General features: G+C 29.9%; 2 protein-coding genes across 4 annotated transcripts; one reads left to right on the forward strand and one right to left on the reverse strand.

The window, feature by feature from the left end:
- Positions 1 to 575: 575 nt before the first annotated feature.
- Eco (Establishment of cohesion) lies at positions 576 to 5294 on the forward strand. Its single transcript, XM_074246995.1, has 6 exons — positions 576 to 744; positions 1124 to 3009; positions 3081 to 3300; positions 3473 to 3646; positions 3724 to 3929; positions 4021 to 5294. The coding sequence occupies exons 2-6, from the start codon at positions 1151 to 1153 to the stop codon at positions 4142 to 4144; spliced, it is 2583 nt and encodes an 860-aa protein (XP_074103096.1). The 5' UTR covers positions 576 to 744; positions 1124 to 1150; the 3' UTR covers positions 4145 to 5294.
- On the reverse strand, positions 4790 to 18041 carry LOC141530114 (putative ATP-dependent RNA helicase DDX43). 3 transcript variants are annotated; one of them, XM_074247000.1, is made up of 8 exons: positions 17797 to 18041; positions 16538 to 16906; positions 16122 to 16224; positions 6448 to 7598; positions 6221 to 6368; positions 5895 to 6136; positions 5653 to 5815; positions 4790 to 5575 (listed from the first exon to the last, which is right to left on the reverse strand). In XM_074247000.1, exons 2-8 carry the CDS (start codon positions 16903 to 16905, stop codon positions 5348 to 5350), a joined length of 2403 nt encoding a protein of 800 aa, XP_074103101.1. In that variant the 5' UTR covers position 16906; positions 17797 to 18041; the 3' UTR covers positions 4790 to 5347. The 3 variants fall into 3 exon arrangements, with proteins under 3 accessions (XP_074103101.1, XP_074103099.1, XP_074103098.1); XM_074246998.1 differs by lacking the exons at positions 16122 to 16224; positions 16538 to 16906; positions 17797 to 18041 and adding exons at positions 7892 to 8149; positions 8424 to 8697; XM_074246997.1 differs by lacking the exons at positions 16122 to 16224; positions 16538 to 16906; positions 17797 to 18041 and adding exons at positions 7892 to 8149; positions 8243 to 8369.
- Between the last annotated feature and the right edge of the window lie 85 nt (positions 18042 to 18126).

Raw genomic sequence — 18126 nt, forward strand, 5'->3', positions numbered from 1 at the left:
AAGTATTTTTTAAAATAATTTTTTATTATTATTATTAATTTTATATTGCAAACACAAGACTTGTCAATCTTCAGAAATGTTTATTATTATTTAAAATCTATAAATCTAAATTTATTTATAAGAAACGGTGTCATTATTAAAATTATTATGATTAATTTATAATAATAATAATATGTAACAACATTTTTATAAGTTGGTTTGTTTATTTGCTTAATTAATATAATAATCAATAATTAATGTACTACCAACACAAAAATAATTGAAAACAGTAAATATAGTAGTTATTGTCACTTTGATAATTTAAAATTAATAATACTTGAAGAAAAAAATTAATAAAATGATAATATTAATTTTAAATGTATTTTAATTTAATAAATCTTGTTCAATAATGAATTATTTATTTAGAATAATTAGAAAACAAAATTACGCCGTGAATAATACACTGCCAGATGTCGCTAGTTTCAGAATCTGATCTGTATTATCATAAGTAAATAAAATATGATTTATTGCGACTTAAATTTTTACATCTGAGTAGTTGGTAACAGTGTTTAAAAATCGAGGGAAAGCAGCAGCGTTGTAACGGCTATTGTCAACAGACAACACAAATTACTAACAAATTTTTTCACGCTCTGTTATTAATTATTTGTGTTTATGATATAAATACTCAATTAATTATCTTGGAGTAGTTTAATCAGCCATTAAACTCGGAAGAACATTTATTTGGCTTCATATCCACAGAAAGTAGTAAGTTAATATTTTTATTCAATTAATCAATAATTTGTGGTTAGAGTATTGTACCACAAACTTTCCATTGTTATATTTATTTTATAACCTTCGTACTTTTATTTTATTAAAAAAAAAAAAATAGCAACTGAAAATCACAAAAAGTCATATAAACTAAAAAAAATTTTAAATTGTTAGGTGTTAAATAATACGTAAGTTAGCCTCACTTCATAAATTGGAACAAAAGAATATTTTTTAAAAATTCTACTTAAAGTTTTTCATGTTTTTTACAAATGAAATTTTTTTGTAACAGTTTTTTTTTTTCGATAAAAAATTTTCGTTAGAGTATTAATATTTAACAATATTGAATATTGAATTATACGTTTTAATTTTTTAATAGATCGGATTGATCACTGAAAAGCCAAAAATGCTCTCATCGAGCGATAGTGGTAAAGGCGAATCGCTGGATACTCCAAAGAGGTTCCAGAAAAAATCATTCAACACCCTGAGTGTAAGTTCAACCAAAAGAAATTTATTTCATTCAGATGAACGAGATAAGCATGTTAGCCATGGATCGGAATCAGAATCTGATCTGGGGCCAATATCACCGCTGGCTGTTACGAATAGCAGCTGCGACAGTTCGCCAGGCCGGCAATACGAGTCGCCCTTTACTACACCCGAAAAGTCACCACGTATTTTAAGTCTCCTATGGGATCGACTTCGTCCCACGTCTTGCACTCGTGACAGCAACAGCTTGTCACCGTTCAGCTCTCTCAGAAGACTAACTCGCAACGCACGCTCGACACCGCGGCGTCGCTTTAGCTTAAATTCACCTACTAAATCATCCTCGGGCTCGAGCACACCTCGTCGTCGGCCTCTGTTCGACAATATCATCCCCGAGACACCGACAGACGCTAACACAAATATTCCCGATGCTTGTCTAGAAGACGAAATAATTCCAGAGACGCCTCAAAAAGATCCAAGCGATGACACGCCACACAAAGAAAATTATCATGAACGTAAACTCATTACTCCTCTTGGCTCTGTCTGCAAGCAGGCATCAATACCGCGCTTACATAGACGTAAGTCTGTTTGTACGCAAGACTCTGTTGATGGATCCTCACCGGAGCCTCTTAAAGCTGCCAAATTAGCAGCTACTAAGAGACATTTTAATGAGTCGTCATCGTCGATGCAAAGTGGCCTCAAGTTACTCAAGACTGATGTAAATTACTCAATACCTAAAGCAAGAGCTTCACTATTCCCTGAAGAAAAAAGCACACCCCTGCAATTTTCAGCACTTAGTACAAAATCATTTTACAATAGTTCGAGTTGCGTTGGCGTTGATCAAAAACGTCACTCTTTTGGGTTTGGATGGCGACCTGTCGAAAAAGAAACTAAAAAACGTCACAGTTTGCCGTCACAGAAAAAATCTGGCTCTCGCAAATCACGTTTTGGTCAAATAAACGCTGGAGTGAGACATGGAATCAAAAGACCTAAAATAAAACGTCGCCTTTCTCCGAATAAATCGCTTAATAAAAAATCACCTGGGCCGGTAAAAAATTCAGCAAAAACTACCGACTTACAGGAAATTAATCAACAGAATGTTGAAGTTGACGTTCATGTTGACACTAATATTAAAGACAGTGACAATATTCACTTAGTTTTTTATCAAGAACAAAAAGAAAATGAGCCTATGGACACAAATGTTGAATTGATGGAAGAAAATAAAATTCCAGCGTCGCCAGTACGCGAGGATCCTAACAAAAGATTTTTTAAGACAAATAGAACATTGAAACCGCATCATGTTGCTACTGTTACTGTCAACGACAAAATTAAATTGAAGGTTTCAGATGGTAAGATTGCTCTCAACCAAAAGAGTAAGCAATTAAGAAAGAAGCCGAGGCTAGAGGTACCAGTAACGATGGACGCGTCTGATTTAACGGTTGATGAACCGGCTATAGATGGAAAAATGATTGATAAAGACGTTGTGGATTTGCTGAAAGTGTTGGAGGATGATTGGGCTGATGACGAGTATGATACTATGGAGAATCTAGCGCTGGCTAATGTCAATAATCGATCACCGATTAAAGCCAATCGTGGTGTTCGCGATGACGGAATTCTTATGTCGCCTGCTAGTGTTCTCAGTTCCATGACTTCGGAAATGAATATTAAGGATCAGGTTGTTCCTAAAGGCCAAGAGAAATTTGAGACTGTAAATTCTGAAGCTAATCAAAAATTGTTTCCATTGTTTACTAAAGGATACTCTAGGAATGTTGAATTATTTGAGTAAGTTTATTTTAATATTTATATTGATTATTTTTATCTACTCGTGACTTATGAGATTATTTTGATTTTAGAGAGGCGAAAAAAACTGGTCGAGGTATAAAACGTCCACATGGATGGCAGCTATCGACAAAACTCAATGGTGGTAGTGATCAATATCAATTAGATGTTGGGCAGAAACGTTTTGGTACAACACAATGTAATGAATGTGGTGTTGTTTATCAAATTGGCGAACCAGAAGATGAAAATGCTCATTTGATATTCCACAACAGTATTCGAAAATTACGATTCAATGTAAGTTTTTATTTTATTTTGTTATTTAGTCATATTTATGAGTTTTAACTTCCCTTTGGCGATGAAAAAAATAGTCCATAAAAAATTGAGTCCTTATTTCCTACTAATAATTAAAGTATTAATAAGACAAGGACATGTACATCATGTATTAATACTCAATATTTTGTTTAAGGGCTGGAAAAATGAACACGTTGTGTATGAAGATGAAATTACTAACAGTCGTATTATTACAATAGAACCAAATGACCCTAAACATTGCTGGAAAAAAGTCGAAGAGATCCTTGAATTGATTAATCAAGATTTAGGATTAAATGATATTGATATAACTAACTGCACAAATAGAAAGGTAAATATTTACATTTTTAATTTGACCTACCAATTATTTTTATCAAATTAATTAATTGTTTGAATAAATTTATACAGATTTACTTTTATATACGAAACAAGTGTATTTTTGGAGTGCTAGTTGCTGAAAGCATCAAAGAGGCTCACAAAATGATACCTGAACTGATTGATTTAGATTGTTGTGAAGAAACTCCATCGCCTGCTAAATGCGGTATTAATGTTATATGGACTGCTCTAAGTCATCGTAGACAAGGGATTGCTAGAAAATTATTAAATATCCTTAGGTAAACATCTACTTATATTTTTTAAATATTTATCAATCAATTCAAAAATTCTATTTATTAATTGTTTTATTTATTTTTTTTTTTTTTTCAGATCGCATTACTTTTACGGTTACATAATGACCATAGATGACCTCGCATTCTCAACACCTTCACTTGGAGGAAAAATATTCGCTGAAAAGTACACCGGAGCACGTAACTTCAAAGTTTATCACTAATTATTTATATTCAAATCAACTTTATTCATTTACCTTGAAAAAAAATTTCAAAGTAATGTTTTTAAATCAAAATAACTTTTTTAATGGATTTTTCATATGAATTCAAGTTGATTTTTATTTTTTTTTTATTTATATATATTTTTTAATTAACTTACAATAATTTTTCAAATTTTCTTCGAGCTTTACTATTAATTTATAATATTTATTTAAAAATTACCACCGTGTCATATTTTCAATTTACTATAAAAATTTGTTTTTATTATATCAATTAGCAATTTAGCTTGAAAATCAAAATACTACGGTCACAAATATAAATTACTAAGTAAGTTCTATCCCGTAAACTAACACGTATTTTAGTATAATTAATTTAAACAAGACATTATTGTAATACTCTCTCTGCTAATCAAATCAAATTGTTTTTAACTGAATGACTTATTTTTGTATTTATATGATAACTTAAATTAAATTGTCAGCACTTTGAAAAAAAAATCAAATGTATCTACACTTTTATAAATAAATTCAAAATTAAAAAAAAAAAAATTAGGAAATTGTTCGCCGAGGCTTTTCTTGTTTTCCTTCCCAAAGAGTGTAATATACTATTTTCGGAAGTTAAAAAAAACTGAAAATACTTATTGAATATAAAAATTATATTAAGTAGCTTTATTTATTAAACAATACATAGCTTTAAATACAGTCAAGTAGAAAAGATATTTTTTTTTAAACATACTATAATATATATTTGATAACTCTTAACAATTGAGTCTTGAGAAATTAAGTAGAATAGAAAATAATTATTAATTTTTAATCAACGTCTAGCTAAAGCTCGTAAATATAATAAACATAATAAAGAAAGATTATTATAAACATTCGTTAATTTCTGCTAAATAAAGTACACAATACTAATACATATACATAAATCTAATCAAATTAACACAAAATAATATATGCAAATGAGTGGAAGTCTCAGATTATTAAATCATTAATAATCTATTTTATTAATATATTATAATAATTTATTATTATATTATTTAATTATAATATATTAATATTGAAAAAGTATATTTTTAAAGCGTGTTATCACACATTTGTACTTGATAATTAAGCAGTCTTTAAATAGCAATTGACGAATGTTTGTACTTGTCTTCTGTCTTTAAATTAAAAATTTTAGTACAGAAGTTAAACTAATAATTAAATTTTGCGTAATTAATAAAATGAATCAGAATAATTGTTACGGCCTCGACCACCGCGGCCTCCGCGTCCTCCTCGTCCACCTCTTCCACGTCCTCCGCCGCCTCCGTAAGAGTTGTTATCGCCGCCGTAACGACCTCCACCTCCACGAGCGTCCATACGTGCTAAATCTTTATCTTGAGCTTTACGCTCTTTCCATGTATCATAACGCTCGCACATTTTAAATAATTCTTCAGGTACTTCCTATAAAAAAATTAATTGTCATTATTAAAAATAAAAAAAAATTAATTTGTTAATTTAATCTAATTTTATGAAATTACCTGACTAGCTTCTTCTAAAATAGCGATTAGTTGCTTAGCAACAGCCCAATCACCACGAGTAATAAGACTAATACTCTCACCAGAGCGACCAGCACGTCCAGTACGGCCAACACGATGGACATATTCTTCAATATCACGTGGGAAATCATAATTAAACACAAGTCTGTAAATATTAAATATTAAAAATATTTTTTTAATCACTAAAAATTTTTATTTCAAAATATTTATCTGTAAATACTCACGTGATATCCTCAATATCAATACCACGACTAGCGACATCGGTAGCAAGAAGAATTTTTACTTCACCAGACTTCAAGTCAGCTAGAGCTTGTTCTCGATCCGCTTGTTCGCGTCCACCATGAATACTTTGTGCACATACACCGCTAAGAGCAAGTTCACTGGCCAAGTCATCAACTCGCGCTTTTTTACCGAAGAAAACCATTGCTTTGTCTTTTTCTCCCATACTTTGAAAAAAGTTGTGGAGCTAAATCGATAAAATATATCATTAATTAATTAATTGCCATTAAAATTAATGATCAGACATACGAATCTGAATTTAAGAACTTACTTCTTGAGTTTTCTCCGATTCATCAACAATTTTAATTGTTTGTCGCACTGAATGCGTAGCAGCCAAGTCCAGAGAGCCAACGTAAACTTGGATGGGGGCATTCATATAAGATTTAACTAATCTTCTAACTCCATCGGGCCATGTAGCACTAAAGTAAATTAATTTATGATTAATAAAAATTCTTAAACCATATCGCGTGGCTAATGCCAAAAATAATAAATAAATACCTGGTCATAACAGTCTGACGGTCAGGACGAACATCAATCAAAGCCTTGCGAATTTGGGGCTCGAATCCCATGTCTAACATTCTATCAGCTTCATCAAGTACAAGATAACTTATTTCGCTGACATTGAGAGTACCAGCCATCACGAGATCATTCAATCTGCCGGGAGTGGCAATCACAATATTAACACCTTTCTCTACACTGAGGACTTGTTCTTTGCGGCTTCCTCCTCCATACAAGCAAGTGGCTTTGATACCACGGTAGCTGTAGTTTTGAACTTCGCTGTAAATTTGTAGAGCTAGTTCTCTAGTAGGCGCCATTATCATGACATTAGGACCGACACGTTTATCACGAGGAGTCTCTTGTCCGTCAATGTGAATCAAGGCAGGTAGCAAGAACGCCAAAGTTTTTCCAGTACCTGTCTGGGCAATTCCAATCAAATCCTTTCCACTCAATAAAACCGGCCACGCTTGACACTGAATTGGACTAGGTTCTTGGAAGCCTTGCTTGCGAATCTCGTCCAGAATTTCGGGATAGTGACGAAACGCTTGCTCGAATGTCGTCACGGGGTTCAGGACTTTGTTGTTCTCGAGATTCTCAACATCTTCGATCATAACGCGACAGTCAATGTTATTCTTTGACTGACGGATTCGAGCTGCTTCTTCCGGAGACATGTTAGCGACTTCAGGATCTTCGATGTAGAAATTTTTCTTCAGTGGTTTCAGGTGTTTCCAGCGCTCTAGTTCGAAGATTTTTTGCTCTTCATTCACAGCAGCCCAATCAAAGTCGCCGAAATCTAAAGGATCACGTTCTTCTGGCTGAGGCTGAGATGATTGCAGCTGTTGATCTGGCTGAGGTTGGTGCCAGCTATGCTGAGTGTTTGATGACTGCTGATAATTTTGGCTTTGGTTTTGTTGATCGTTATCCCCTTTGCTGATCGTTAGCCCATAAGACTGCCTGTCATTTGACCTGGAACCGTATAACTGTCTGTCATCTTGTCTTGAATCGTACGACTGCTGTCTATCACTTTGCCGAGATCCGTACGATGAATTATCGTTAGTAATATTGTTGATCAATTCCTGTGCCTTTTCTCTCGCATCTGCACTGCCGGTTATCCTGACTGATGCTCGATTACTATCCACAGTCTTGTCAATCTAAATTATTGCAACATTAAATCCAAACATTAATTTCTGCGATATTTTTATGACAATTAAGTTAGCCGCGATCTAAAAAGTTTAGAATTTTTTTTATTAATTAAATTATTACAAAAAAATTCAAAGAAAAAATTCCACGTGTAAAAGACTTTAAAAACTATACGTGCAAGTTTTTAAAAAAATTTTTCATTGCTAATTTAATTAATAAAAAAAAATCAAAAATTTTTCGCTGTCAGCTAATTTTAGTTTCATATATTTTAAGCATAAAAAATTAATTAAAATAAAAAATTTACATCGATGTTAGCTCCAGATTGAGCTTGTAGATCCTTAATAGTAGCACCTTGACGACCAATAATTCTGCCAACGAATTTCTGCTGAATTTGAATCGTCACGGTGTCTTGTCCTTGACTTCCAGAGCTCGCGTAACTACTTCGAGATTCTCGTCCTTGATTATGATTATCACGATTGGAATTTGTCCATTCACGGCGTTGATAACTATCATGGTTTCCTCTTCTGCCTCCTTTTGATCTGCTGTCACCCCAATTATTCATCTGAAAGGAATTAAATTATTTAAAATAAATAAAAAGTATAATAAAATCAATAGCTTTAAATAGGTAAAGATAAAGGTTAGAATTTACGCGTACAGTTTTTCTAAGAATCGCAAATACGATCTGACTTAGTACATTCCTAAGCCGTTGAATTTGATACGCAAGATATGTATACATATATACATATAAATAGAGAATACACAACAAAGAAATAAATGACATTGATCTCAAGTTCTTGTAAATTTTCGAGAAAATTCCTTAATATTTATGCACTTACGTTTTGTGATAATTATTCTTTTAATATTTAACAGATTATATAATTAATAACACTTTAGATGTTATGGCGGTTGATGGAGAGCGCCAGTAATTATTGAAGCCGGTACAAATACACGATGTCGGAAGCCGAAGTGTGATAAACCCATGTGAGAACCAGTGCAGTCAGATCGTGGGTAGAACGACCCCCCACTTAAGGCAAAATAGCATGGAGTGTAATGGAAAGTGGGGGAACTTTTTACTCACGATCTGGCTGCACTGGTGAGAACAAAAGAAAAAGACAAAGGTTTATAAGAATGATACTGCGCATGCGCATATTGCATATATCATACCAGAAAATGGTTCTTATCGACTGGGTTACTTTTGCAGCGGTTACGGTTTATTCTAGTTCTGTTTACATTCTTTATACTTTCAAAATTTTTATGGAGTTATATTCCAACGGGTTTTATTTTAATAATACTTAAAATGTGCTTAATATTTATTTAGTTTATCAATTAATTACGTTCATGACAACATTATTGTTGAAAAATAAATTTATGCAGTGGAAAGAAAAAATTTAAGTGAAGTGTGTGTGTGTGCGTGTGTGTGTGTGTGTGTGAAGTGTTTGAATCTCTTTGTGGTAGTTTCAAAATTTTTCTTCAATTTTAATAATATTAAAAAATGTTCAATTTAATGTCATTTTTTCATGAGAATTAATTTAGCCGATATTTGATCATTTTTTTAATAAATAAACTATGACAAAAAAAACTCCTATAGATTTATAGATTATTTTAAAAAATTGCACTTATAGTTTTGTACAAATGAAAATTTTTTTTATTGTTTAATTGAAATTTTTTGAATAAAAAATTACTAAAAATTTTGAAATGTCGGCTAACTTCATTTCCATCAAAAAATTGACATGTAAAAATTAAAAAAGCAATTTTTTTTAATAATTTTTCGGAACAAATTTGTTAAATAAAATTAAAAAATGTTCAAGTGAGTGCTAACTTTAATGTTATAAATTTTTGTAGTGACGTGTGTTGTTATTAAAATAAAAAAGTGTGAAGTTTTACCTTGAGAATTGTTGATAGTGATATATAAAAAAATTACATGATCCTCAATTTTAATTTCGTTGGTTTTTACAATCTGTTACGTCCCAAACGATGAACGTAAATTATTAATATTTATTTTGGTCCTAGTATTTTTCAACCACTAGACCGGGAACCCAGAAATATTGTGAAAGGATATTGGTATTTTCTTTTTTTTTAAATAAATTAACTCACTGCAAATTTAAGAGTTATACAACATATTGAAATTAATTAAAAGTTACAAAAGATAAATGCTTACAAAATTCTATTGTTTCAGATTTATATTAATTTTCAAAGTTTTACACATGTGAAACTACAATAAGTTTAAACACACCTTTATTGTTACACGTCGATACACGTGGGTCTTTTGGTCAATTAATATTTTTGTTATTTAACGCGGTTAATTATTTATTTAATTTTATGTGAAGTTAAGTAGGAAGATGTTAGAATATTATTACGATTTTACTTTAAAATAACAAATGAAAACTTATTCATTAACACTGACTTTAATTTAAAATAAACTATTTAGCTGCGTGAGAGTAGCCACAGTCACTAGCTAATTGGGCGATCCGCACAGCTCGGGATCAGGATGACAAGAGTTCATGCGAAGTTCTCTTGGGACTCGAATTTTTGGGCGTTTCCAAATTACTAATTGGGGGAAAACAGTATCCAATTATCTGTCTATTTCCCTTAGTTTCTACCCTCTCTTCCGATTTTTCCAAGATGTTCGCTTGAACTCCCTTCCTTGGGCCCAGAGGACATGGTGTGCCTCTCTCTCTCTCTTACTTATAGGCTAATATATAACTATGTATTGGTATACATGTAAGCACATTTACATGCACACAAATACATAGTTTTTATTTAACTAAGTCTTATATTTTATTAATAACTATTACTAATAATATTCATTTCTCATAATTATTTATTCTTTCGTAATTATTTACGTAATTGTTGTAAATTTTTTATATTATTAAATTTTTAAATAATTATTTAAATATTTTCTATTGTTTTAGTTGTTAATTCCCCTTTTTTAGTAATTATTTAAATACTTCCTATTTATATTAATGTCGGTTATTAAATTTGCTGTTAACTTTTATTATTAAATTTTTAGTTCTTTAAAATTATTTTATCTAATGTTACGCCCAAAATTGTTAACGTAATTTATTATTTATTTATTTTTGGTCCAAGCCGAAGCTTCTAGACCGGGACTCAGAAGGTTTACTAAGGATAATATTATCGAAATGATTACCCTCGCGGTCCTGCAACCACCGTGGAACCACCGTGGATCCACCGTGGATCCACGGAGAAACCACCACATCGTGGACCCACCGTGGATACACTGTGTATACACTGTGGATCCACCGTGGTTTTGTGACATTTCACCACAGTGGATCCACAGTGGATCCACAGTGTATCCACAGTGTATCCACGGTGAATCCACGACAAAACCACGGTGGATCCACAGTAGATCCACAGTAGACCCATTGTGGATTCAACGTGGTTTTTCCGTGGTTTTTCCGTGGTTTTACCGTGGTTTGACGCGAGATCTTGACATGAATTTTTCAGTTGAAATAGTGATAAATGAAGACGTTTCTAAAAATCTAACTCAAGTAAAAAAATTTTTTCCGTAGTTTTACCTGATGAAAACGTAAAATGAATTTTTGTACGCGTGTAATTCAAATGGAAAAATAGAAAGTCTTTCGAAATTCAAAAAGTTTTTATCCCAATTTTCTTTTTAATTATGTATTTGTTAATTAACAAAATTTGTAAAAATGAAAGTAAACAATAAAACCTCGATAATTCTTAAACCGGAAGTCACAAATTTTTTTCTTCTTTTGGACTTGTTCATTGAAGGCTTTAGAACAGATCCTCGTTGGAAAAATTGAAAATTTTCTATTTTTCATTTTTTTACAATGAAAAATGCTGAAAAATAAAAAACATAAATAAAGCAGAAAAAAAATTTTTTTCTCATGATCCCGAGTGATTCGGTTTTTTATTACAAAAAGCCATACGAAAATAAATTTTAATATTTTTTTACCATAATTGTTTAAAAAATTTTTAATAACAAATGCGTTATTTATATGATAGTTGAAAATTTTTTTTTGGAAATATAATTAATAATCAAAATAATGATTTTTAAGATAAAAATCATTTCTTAAAAAAATTTTTTTGTTGCTTAAAATGGCATTTGTTAGTTAACAAATTTTTTTCGCAAGTCATTATGAATATTAAGGAACCGTTTTTTTTTTTTAAATCGTAATTTTCATTGCCCTTTATAAATGTAAAGAGTAATTTTTTTATTTCAATTTTTTATTTGTTTTTTAAATAAACAATTTGTTATAAACAAATGAAATTTCGCCCTATATTTTTTTTTAAATACTATAAAAATATACAAAAACGGTCATGTGACGTTTTTTAAGAAAAACAAATTTTTTATATTTTTTCTATAACTTATAAAATTCTCATGCTTCGAACTTGCAGTTTTCTTCCGTATTTCTCATTCTAATAATTATTATAACTTATAAACTTTCGAAGATATGACCATGACAGTTCGAGTCTTTATTGTTTATCATAAAACAAAAAATAAATTAAGCTATAATTTTAAACTCTTGATCATTTATTTATTTAGTTTTAAGTGAATGTTTATAAAAAAATTTTGAGAAAAATTTTTTTTTTCTTTTAAATTGAAACTTCGTTGAAACTATGAAAGATAAGATTAAAGTACTCAAAGTCAATTTTGTTCTCCATTAAGCAATAAACAATTTCAGTTTTGTTTCAATGCTTCAGCTCAATTTTTTTCTGAACAATAAGAGAAATTATGCGGAAAAAAGATATATTCTTGTGTTTGAAGAGTTAGTATCTTAATATCCCTCGCGGTTTTAGAATCACCGTGAAATTACTATGAAAACCCTGTGCTCGTGTAAGCACTGTGTAAATTGAAAGAATTTCATTGTGATTTCACCGTGCATTTGTCCCATTCGTACACGGTGTTTTCACAGTGTTTTCTCGATGAATTTTCGATGTTAACACATCGAATTCACGGTGATTAATTAATTAATTTAGTAATAGTTAATAAATCTTTCTATCAGTGTATATTGATAATTAATAATTTACAAATTTGATAAAAAATTTTGTTCATTACGCATTGATTATGTATACCATTTGCAATACTTGTAGTTGTTACAAACTGTACTCTTCAAGTAAGTTTCGTAGGTGAGCAGGTAAAGAATTAGTCTAGCAAGTGTAAGGTCCGTGGTTCGATTCCCGCGCGTCCCGGTTTTTATTTCTATAGAAATAATTATATTTAATTCTATATAACTATATCTAATTTTATAGGGCCATTTATATATATAATTATAATCATATATAATATTTTTGACCCGGGGAACCACAGTGGATCCACAATGGAACCATGGTGAATCCACATTAAAACCACGATGGATCCACAGTGAAACCACCATGGTAAAATGTCACGAAACCACGGAGGATTCACGGTGGATCCACGGTGGATTTATTGTAGTTTCAAGACCGCGGGGGTTTTTAATAATCTTTAAAATTTAATATTAATAATGTAATAATATTTAAAATTTAACTATTTATTTCGATATATAAAAGAACAAGGTTTAATATTACAAAACTATTTTAATTTTTATCTTAAATACAATTAATTTTACTAAATTAATTGGCTCAACGTTATCGAGATTTTACTCGCCGTGTTACAGAATTTTACCTTTAAATTAAATAAATGATTTTTCAAACCTTGAATTCCGCCTGAATATGTCCGCAGAATTAAGCCGTTGGTTTAAAACTACTTCAATATTATTTAAATTCTGTTAACACTGATTTTATTATAAATTATACTTTAAATTCAAGTGAACAACCACTGAATTTTAAAAGTTAGTTGGCGATCCGCACTGGGCGAGTTCTGGAGGACGAATAGAGTGAGTTCATGCGAGAATCTCAGGGCCTCGAATTTGGGGTTTTGAAAAATTACTATTTGGGGGAAAACAATAACCAATTAGCGGCCTATTTCCCTTGGATTCTACCCTCTCTTTCGGCTTTTCCGAAGATGTTCGCCTGAACTCCCCTCTTCAGGCCCAGAGGGCACGCTGTCCCTCTCTCTCTCTCTAACTTATAGACTATATGTGCATCTATGTTTAGGCGTGTACGTAAGCACATTTACATGCACACACAATACACACATACACATTTTCTTATGTTAACTAAGTCATTTATATTATGTTTAATGTTATTAACTAATTCGTTTTAATTAATTAATAGTTGCTATTTCTTATTTCTATTGGTCATTTCTATAATTATTCGAGTAAACTATCTATTGTTAGTTATTTAAGTAATTATTTATTATAATTTATTTAATCTAATTGTTTATTATTTGAAAAGTATTTATTTAATTATTTATTAATATTTGAAAGTTATGTTGTATATTTTTTATTTTAAAAGTATTTTATCTTTTATCATTACTCAGATATTTGTTGTTGTTTACTTATTTATTATTATTTAATCATTTTTATTAATTATCATTTAATTATTTATTATCATTAAAATTTTTATTATTATTTAATTATTTACTATTATTTAAAATTTATTATTATTTAATTAGTTATTATTATTTATCATTTAATTACTTATTATCTTTGAATCTTAAGTAAATTGAGTTGTTTGTGAGAGGACAGATTTTATCATTGGGAATTTTTTTGAAATTATTTCTAGATTTTACTACTTATTCTAATTAAATTACTCTAGCTTAAACAAATATCTCGCATAGATATTTTTCCTTTTATCACTACTTACTTTAGTCCTAAGGTTCTATATTGCATTTTATTGCCCTCTTATCCTTGAGCCCGTATAATTTTAAGCTTAAGATTTTCATTTAAGTTTCGAGGAAAAATATCCGGGGACTGTGTCTAGCGTTGCGTTAATGACCCTGGTCATTAGTGCAACCTTTTTTTCTACCGTCTAAGTCTTATCGTAGTTTTACGTATGTAAAATAAAATAACTATTTTAAAATTACATTTATTTCTTATATTATTTCAGCGAACGAAATTTATGATCGTCTCGACTTATTTAATTATTTTAATTTTAATTTTAATTAATCAAATTGTCTGGACATAACATTTAATAATTAATAAATCAAACCTGCGACGATTTCTTAAATAAAGTATTGTTTATAATTTTTGTTTTAGGTAAAAAAAAAAATTGGAGACTCGGTGAGTAAATATTTATTTAAATTATATTTAGATTTAAATTCTAATTAAAAAGGAAATTGATAAGTCAAATTGTTTATAATTTTAATCATCATTTTATTACCAAACGTATTATCAGCCATATTAAAAAACGATACATAAATTGTTAAATGACAGAGTTTGGTGTTTGTAAAAGTTTTCGTTTACATTGAATCAATATTCATTTACAATTGCAATTAAATATTAATTTAAAAAAAATAAATCATTAAAAGTTAATTCTATTTGAAGTTAGTACGTTTCATAAACACTGAGAATAAGATACTGCTAATGAATTAACTTTAATTCTCAGCGTTCTGAGTAAGTCATCGCATTTAGTGCGACTATAATTTTTTTTTCCCATTTATCGTTCAATTTTTATTACAAAATACATGTGATCAATAAAAAAAAAAAATAGCCGTGTATTATCAGACGTTATGAAAGATAAAAAAAAATTAACATTGACTTAAAAGAGAGTCACAAGATGCATATTTCAATACAAGATCGACATAATTTATCTGTTCAGTTAATTAATAACCTAAAAGATATTATTTATCATAGCTCTTAATTATAAAAAAAAATTAATTTACGATATAAATGATAACTGCTAATCGTCAGAGTTTAAAAAACTATAATTACTTCAGCTTTTTTATTCTCCATAATTTATTTTCCAAGTCAAGTAGATAGAGAATTAATTTATAATTGATATATTTCTAAATTTATTCAATGGACAAAAAAAATTATTATTACAGTAGATTTGACATACAGTATAATCGTTTATAAAAACAAAAATTGGATCGTACATACTTGTAGTTATCATAAATTATTATTTTCTATTCACGGAATTGAAATGATGGTTAAACTATACCACTATGTTAAAAATACTTATTATGATTGGATTGTATGATGAGTTCGTATTTTTGTCTGTACTTATTTTTTATTTTTTTTTTTTTTCCATAATATTAATAATAAAAATTATAATTTTAGCTTATTACCATTATTTTAAAAGATTTATGTAAATAATTGATGAAAAAGATTATTTACTTTTTCATTTTTTTACACACTTATTTTTTTTTTTTTTTTTTTAATAATGAAACGACATGGGGATCATTAATAAGGCCCTCGATCACTTCGTCTTGAACTGTAAGATGATCCACGATCATTTCCAGAGCCGTATGAAGATCTATCATTAATAACATCTTCAATAAGATGTTTAGCTTTTTGTCGAGCCTCCGGAGATCCTGTTATTGTTACTGGAATACCATCTCTGTACCCAGATTTATCAATCTAAAAACAATTTAAAATTATTATGACATTACTTTATCAATTAAATATTTGAATTAATAACTCACTGACTAATTAATAAAATTGACTAAAAATTCAAAAAATAATTACATTAATGCGAGCATTACTCTGAGCTTGAAGATCTTTAATATTAGAACCACCACGTCCTATAATCTTACCAACATGCTGTTGCTGAATATAGATGACAGTTGTGCTAAAATATAAATAAAAAAATTTAATTAAGAATAATAATTACCCAATAAGAAAAAGAATTCCATGAAAGCTATTATAAATCCATGCCGTGTATTACCCATGAATAATATAGCTCTCAAAAAAGATACCTTTTGATTCTTTGGCAATAACAATTTGTATGAATGTATTTGAATCAATATAAATATTTATCGAACGAACGAACGAAAAGGTGGCATTATACGACATTATTTGACAAAATGAACAATTGGACAAGACAAGCATTAACTATTGAACAGATTTTGGACATTATGTTAAACATTTTGAATTTTCTTCACCTCTGTCGATCATAGTTCCCATGATAAGAACCATTACTACGTGAACCATCTCTTCCACGACTATCACGATAAGAATTACTCCATTCTTTACGTTGATATCCACCACCATTACGTCTATCTCTACTATCACTTCCATATTTGCGATTTCCATAACCTCTGTAACTTCCACCACCTCCTCCTCCGCCACCTCCTCCACCGCCGCCACCTCCTCCAAATCCTCGGCGGCTTCCTCCTCCACCCCCGCTGGTACTACCAGCACCTCTAGTGCTACCTCCACCGCCTCCACTGTTACTACCACCTCCGCCACCACTTCCACTGTCGCTACGTCTCCTTCTGTTAGTATAATCGCGATTATAACTGTCACTCATCCTGAAAACAAAAGAAAAAAATACATTTTATTTATTTCATCATCTTTTTTTTATAACACTGAAGTTGGCCGACATTAAAAATTTTTTTTAGAATCTTATAGCAATTAAATTATTAATAAAAAAAATTAATTAAAAAATTCCACGTGTGAAATTTAATAAAAACTATATAAGTAAAAGTTTTTAAAAGCATTTTTTTATTGTAATTTATTTCTTATTAAAATTTTTATAGTTGACAGTTGTCTGTCAATACTAACTCCAGTGTCACTTTTTTTTCAACCCCTCAGTTATGTTTAAGGGGGTATTCTAGTGTGGAATTTTGAAAAAATCAAAAAAAATTTTTTTTTAATATTTATAAAGTTTAGACATTTAAGAATTTGCCATTAAAAGGATTTTTTGAAATTCCTATTATTTAATGAGTTATTTAACAAAAATTAATGACTAAAAAAAATAGCCAACATTTTTTTTTTAACCAATGGATTAAAATAAAAAAAAAAAAAATAAGTATAAGAATGTTTCGAAATTGATTTAGATACTCCAAAAATATTTTTTTTTTCCCAGTATGCATTTTGTTTATAAAAAGTGAGATGCTATTGAATATCGGTTATTTTCAGTATCATTAAATTTATCATTATAAATTAAATTAATTATTTCACCATTAAATATTACGTATTATTGATCTTATATTTATTGATTTCATAAATTTTTAAATGTTTGTGGTTATTTGTAGCAACATAACCCGGTATAGCCATCATGACTATCTATGATCTCACGGATAATTGATAAAATTTTCAACAGGAGCAATAAAACCAAAACGTAACTTAAAATTAAATTTATGAAATAATATTTAGAAATAAATAAATAGTAGCTGTAAACTCATAAAAACGTACTTACTTGATAAATAAAATCAATAGTGTCTTAGAATCAAATATACAGCAGTTTAGGTGACGATGCTGATGATGGTGGTGATAGACGTTAAAATTTTTTTCACAGCTTTGTATTAATATAAATGGAGACTCGCGATGGTGGATGGTTAGTAATGGTTGGTCGTTGCTTGTTGGTTGTTGGTAGTTGTCGTCGTCGCTGCCAAAGTTGACGTCGTCGTTGAGAAGAAGCTTCGGTTTGACTTGGAACTTTAAGCCGCGGTTACAATAGCTTCTGCGCCTCTATTCTAACCACTGATAGCTGGACACTTCCTGTACTCACTTGTATCAAGTGTATTGC

Source organism: Cotesia typhae, unplaced genomic scaffold, assembly GCF_013202065.1.
Source record: "Cotesia typhae breed Kobodo isofemale line unplaced genomic scaffold, CoteBio_Ctyphae contig_48, whole genome shotgun sequence".
NCBI lineage: Eukaryota > Metazoa > Arthropoda > Insecta > Hymenoptera > Braconidae > Cotesia > Cotesia typhae.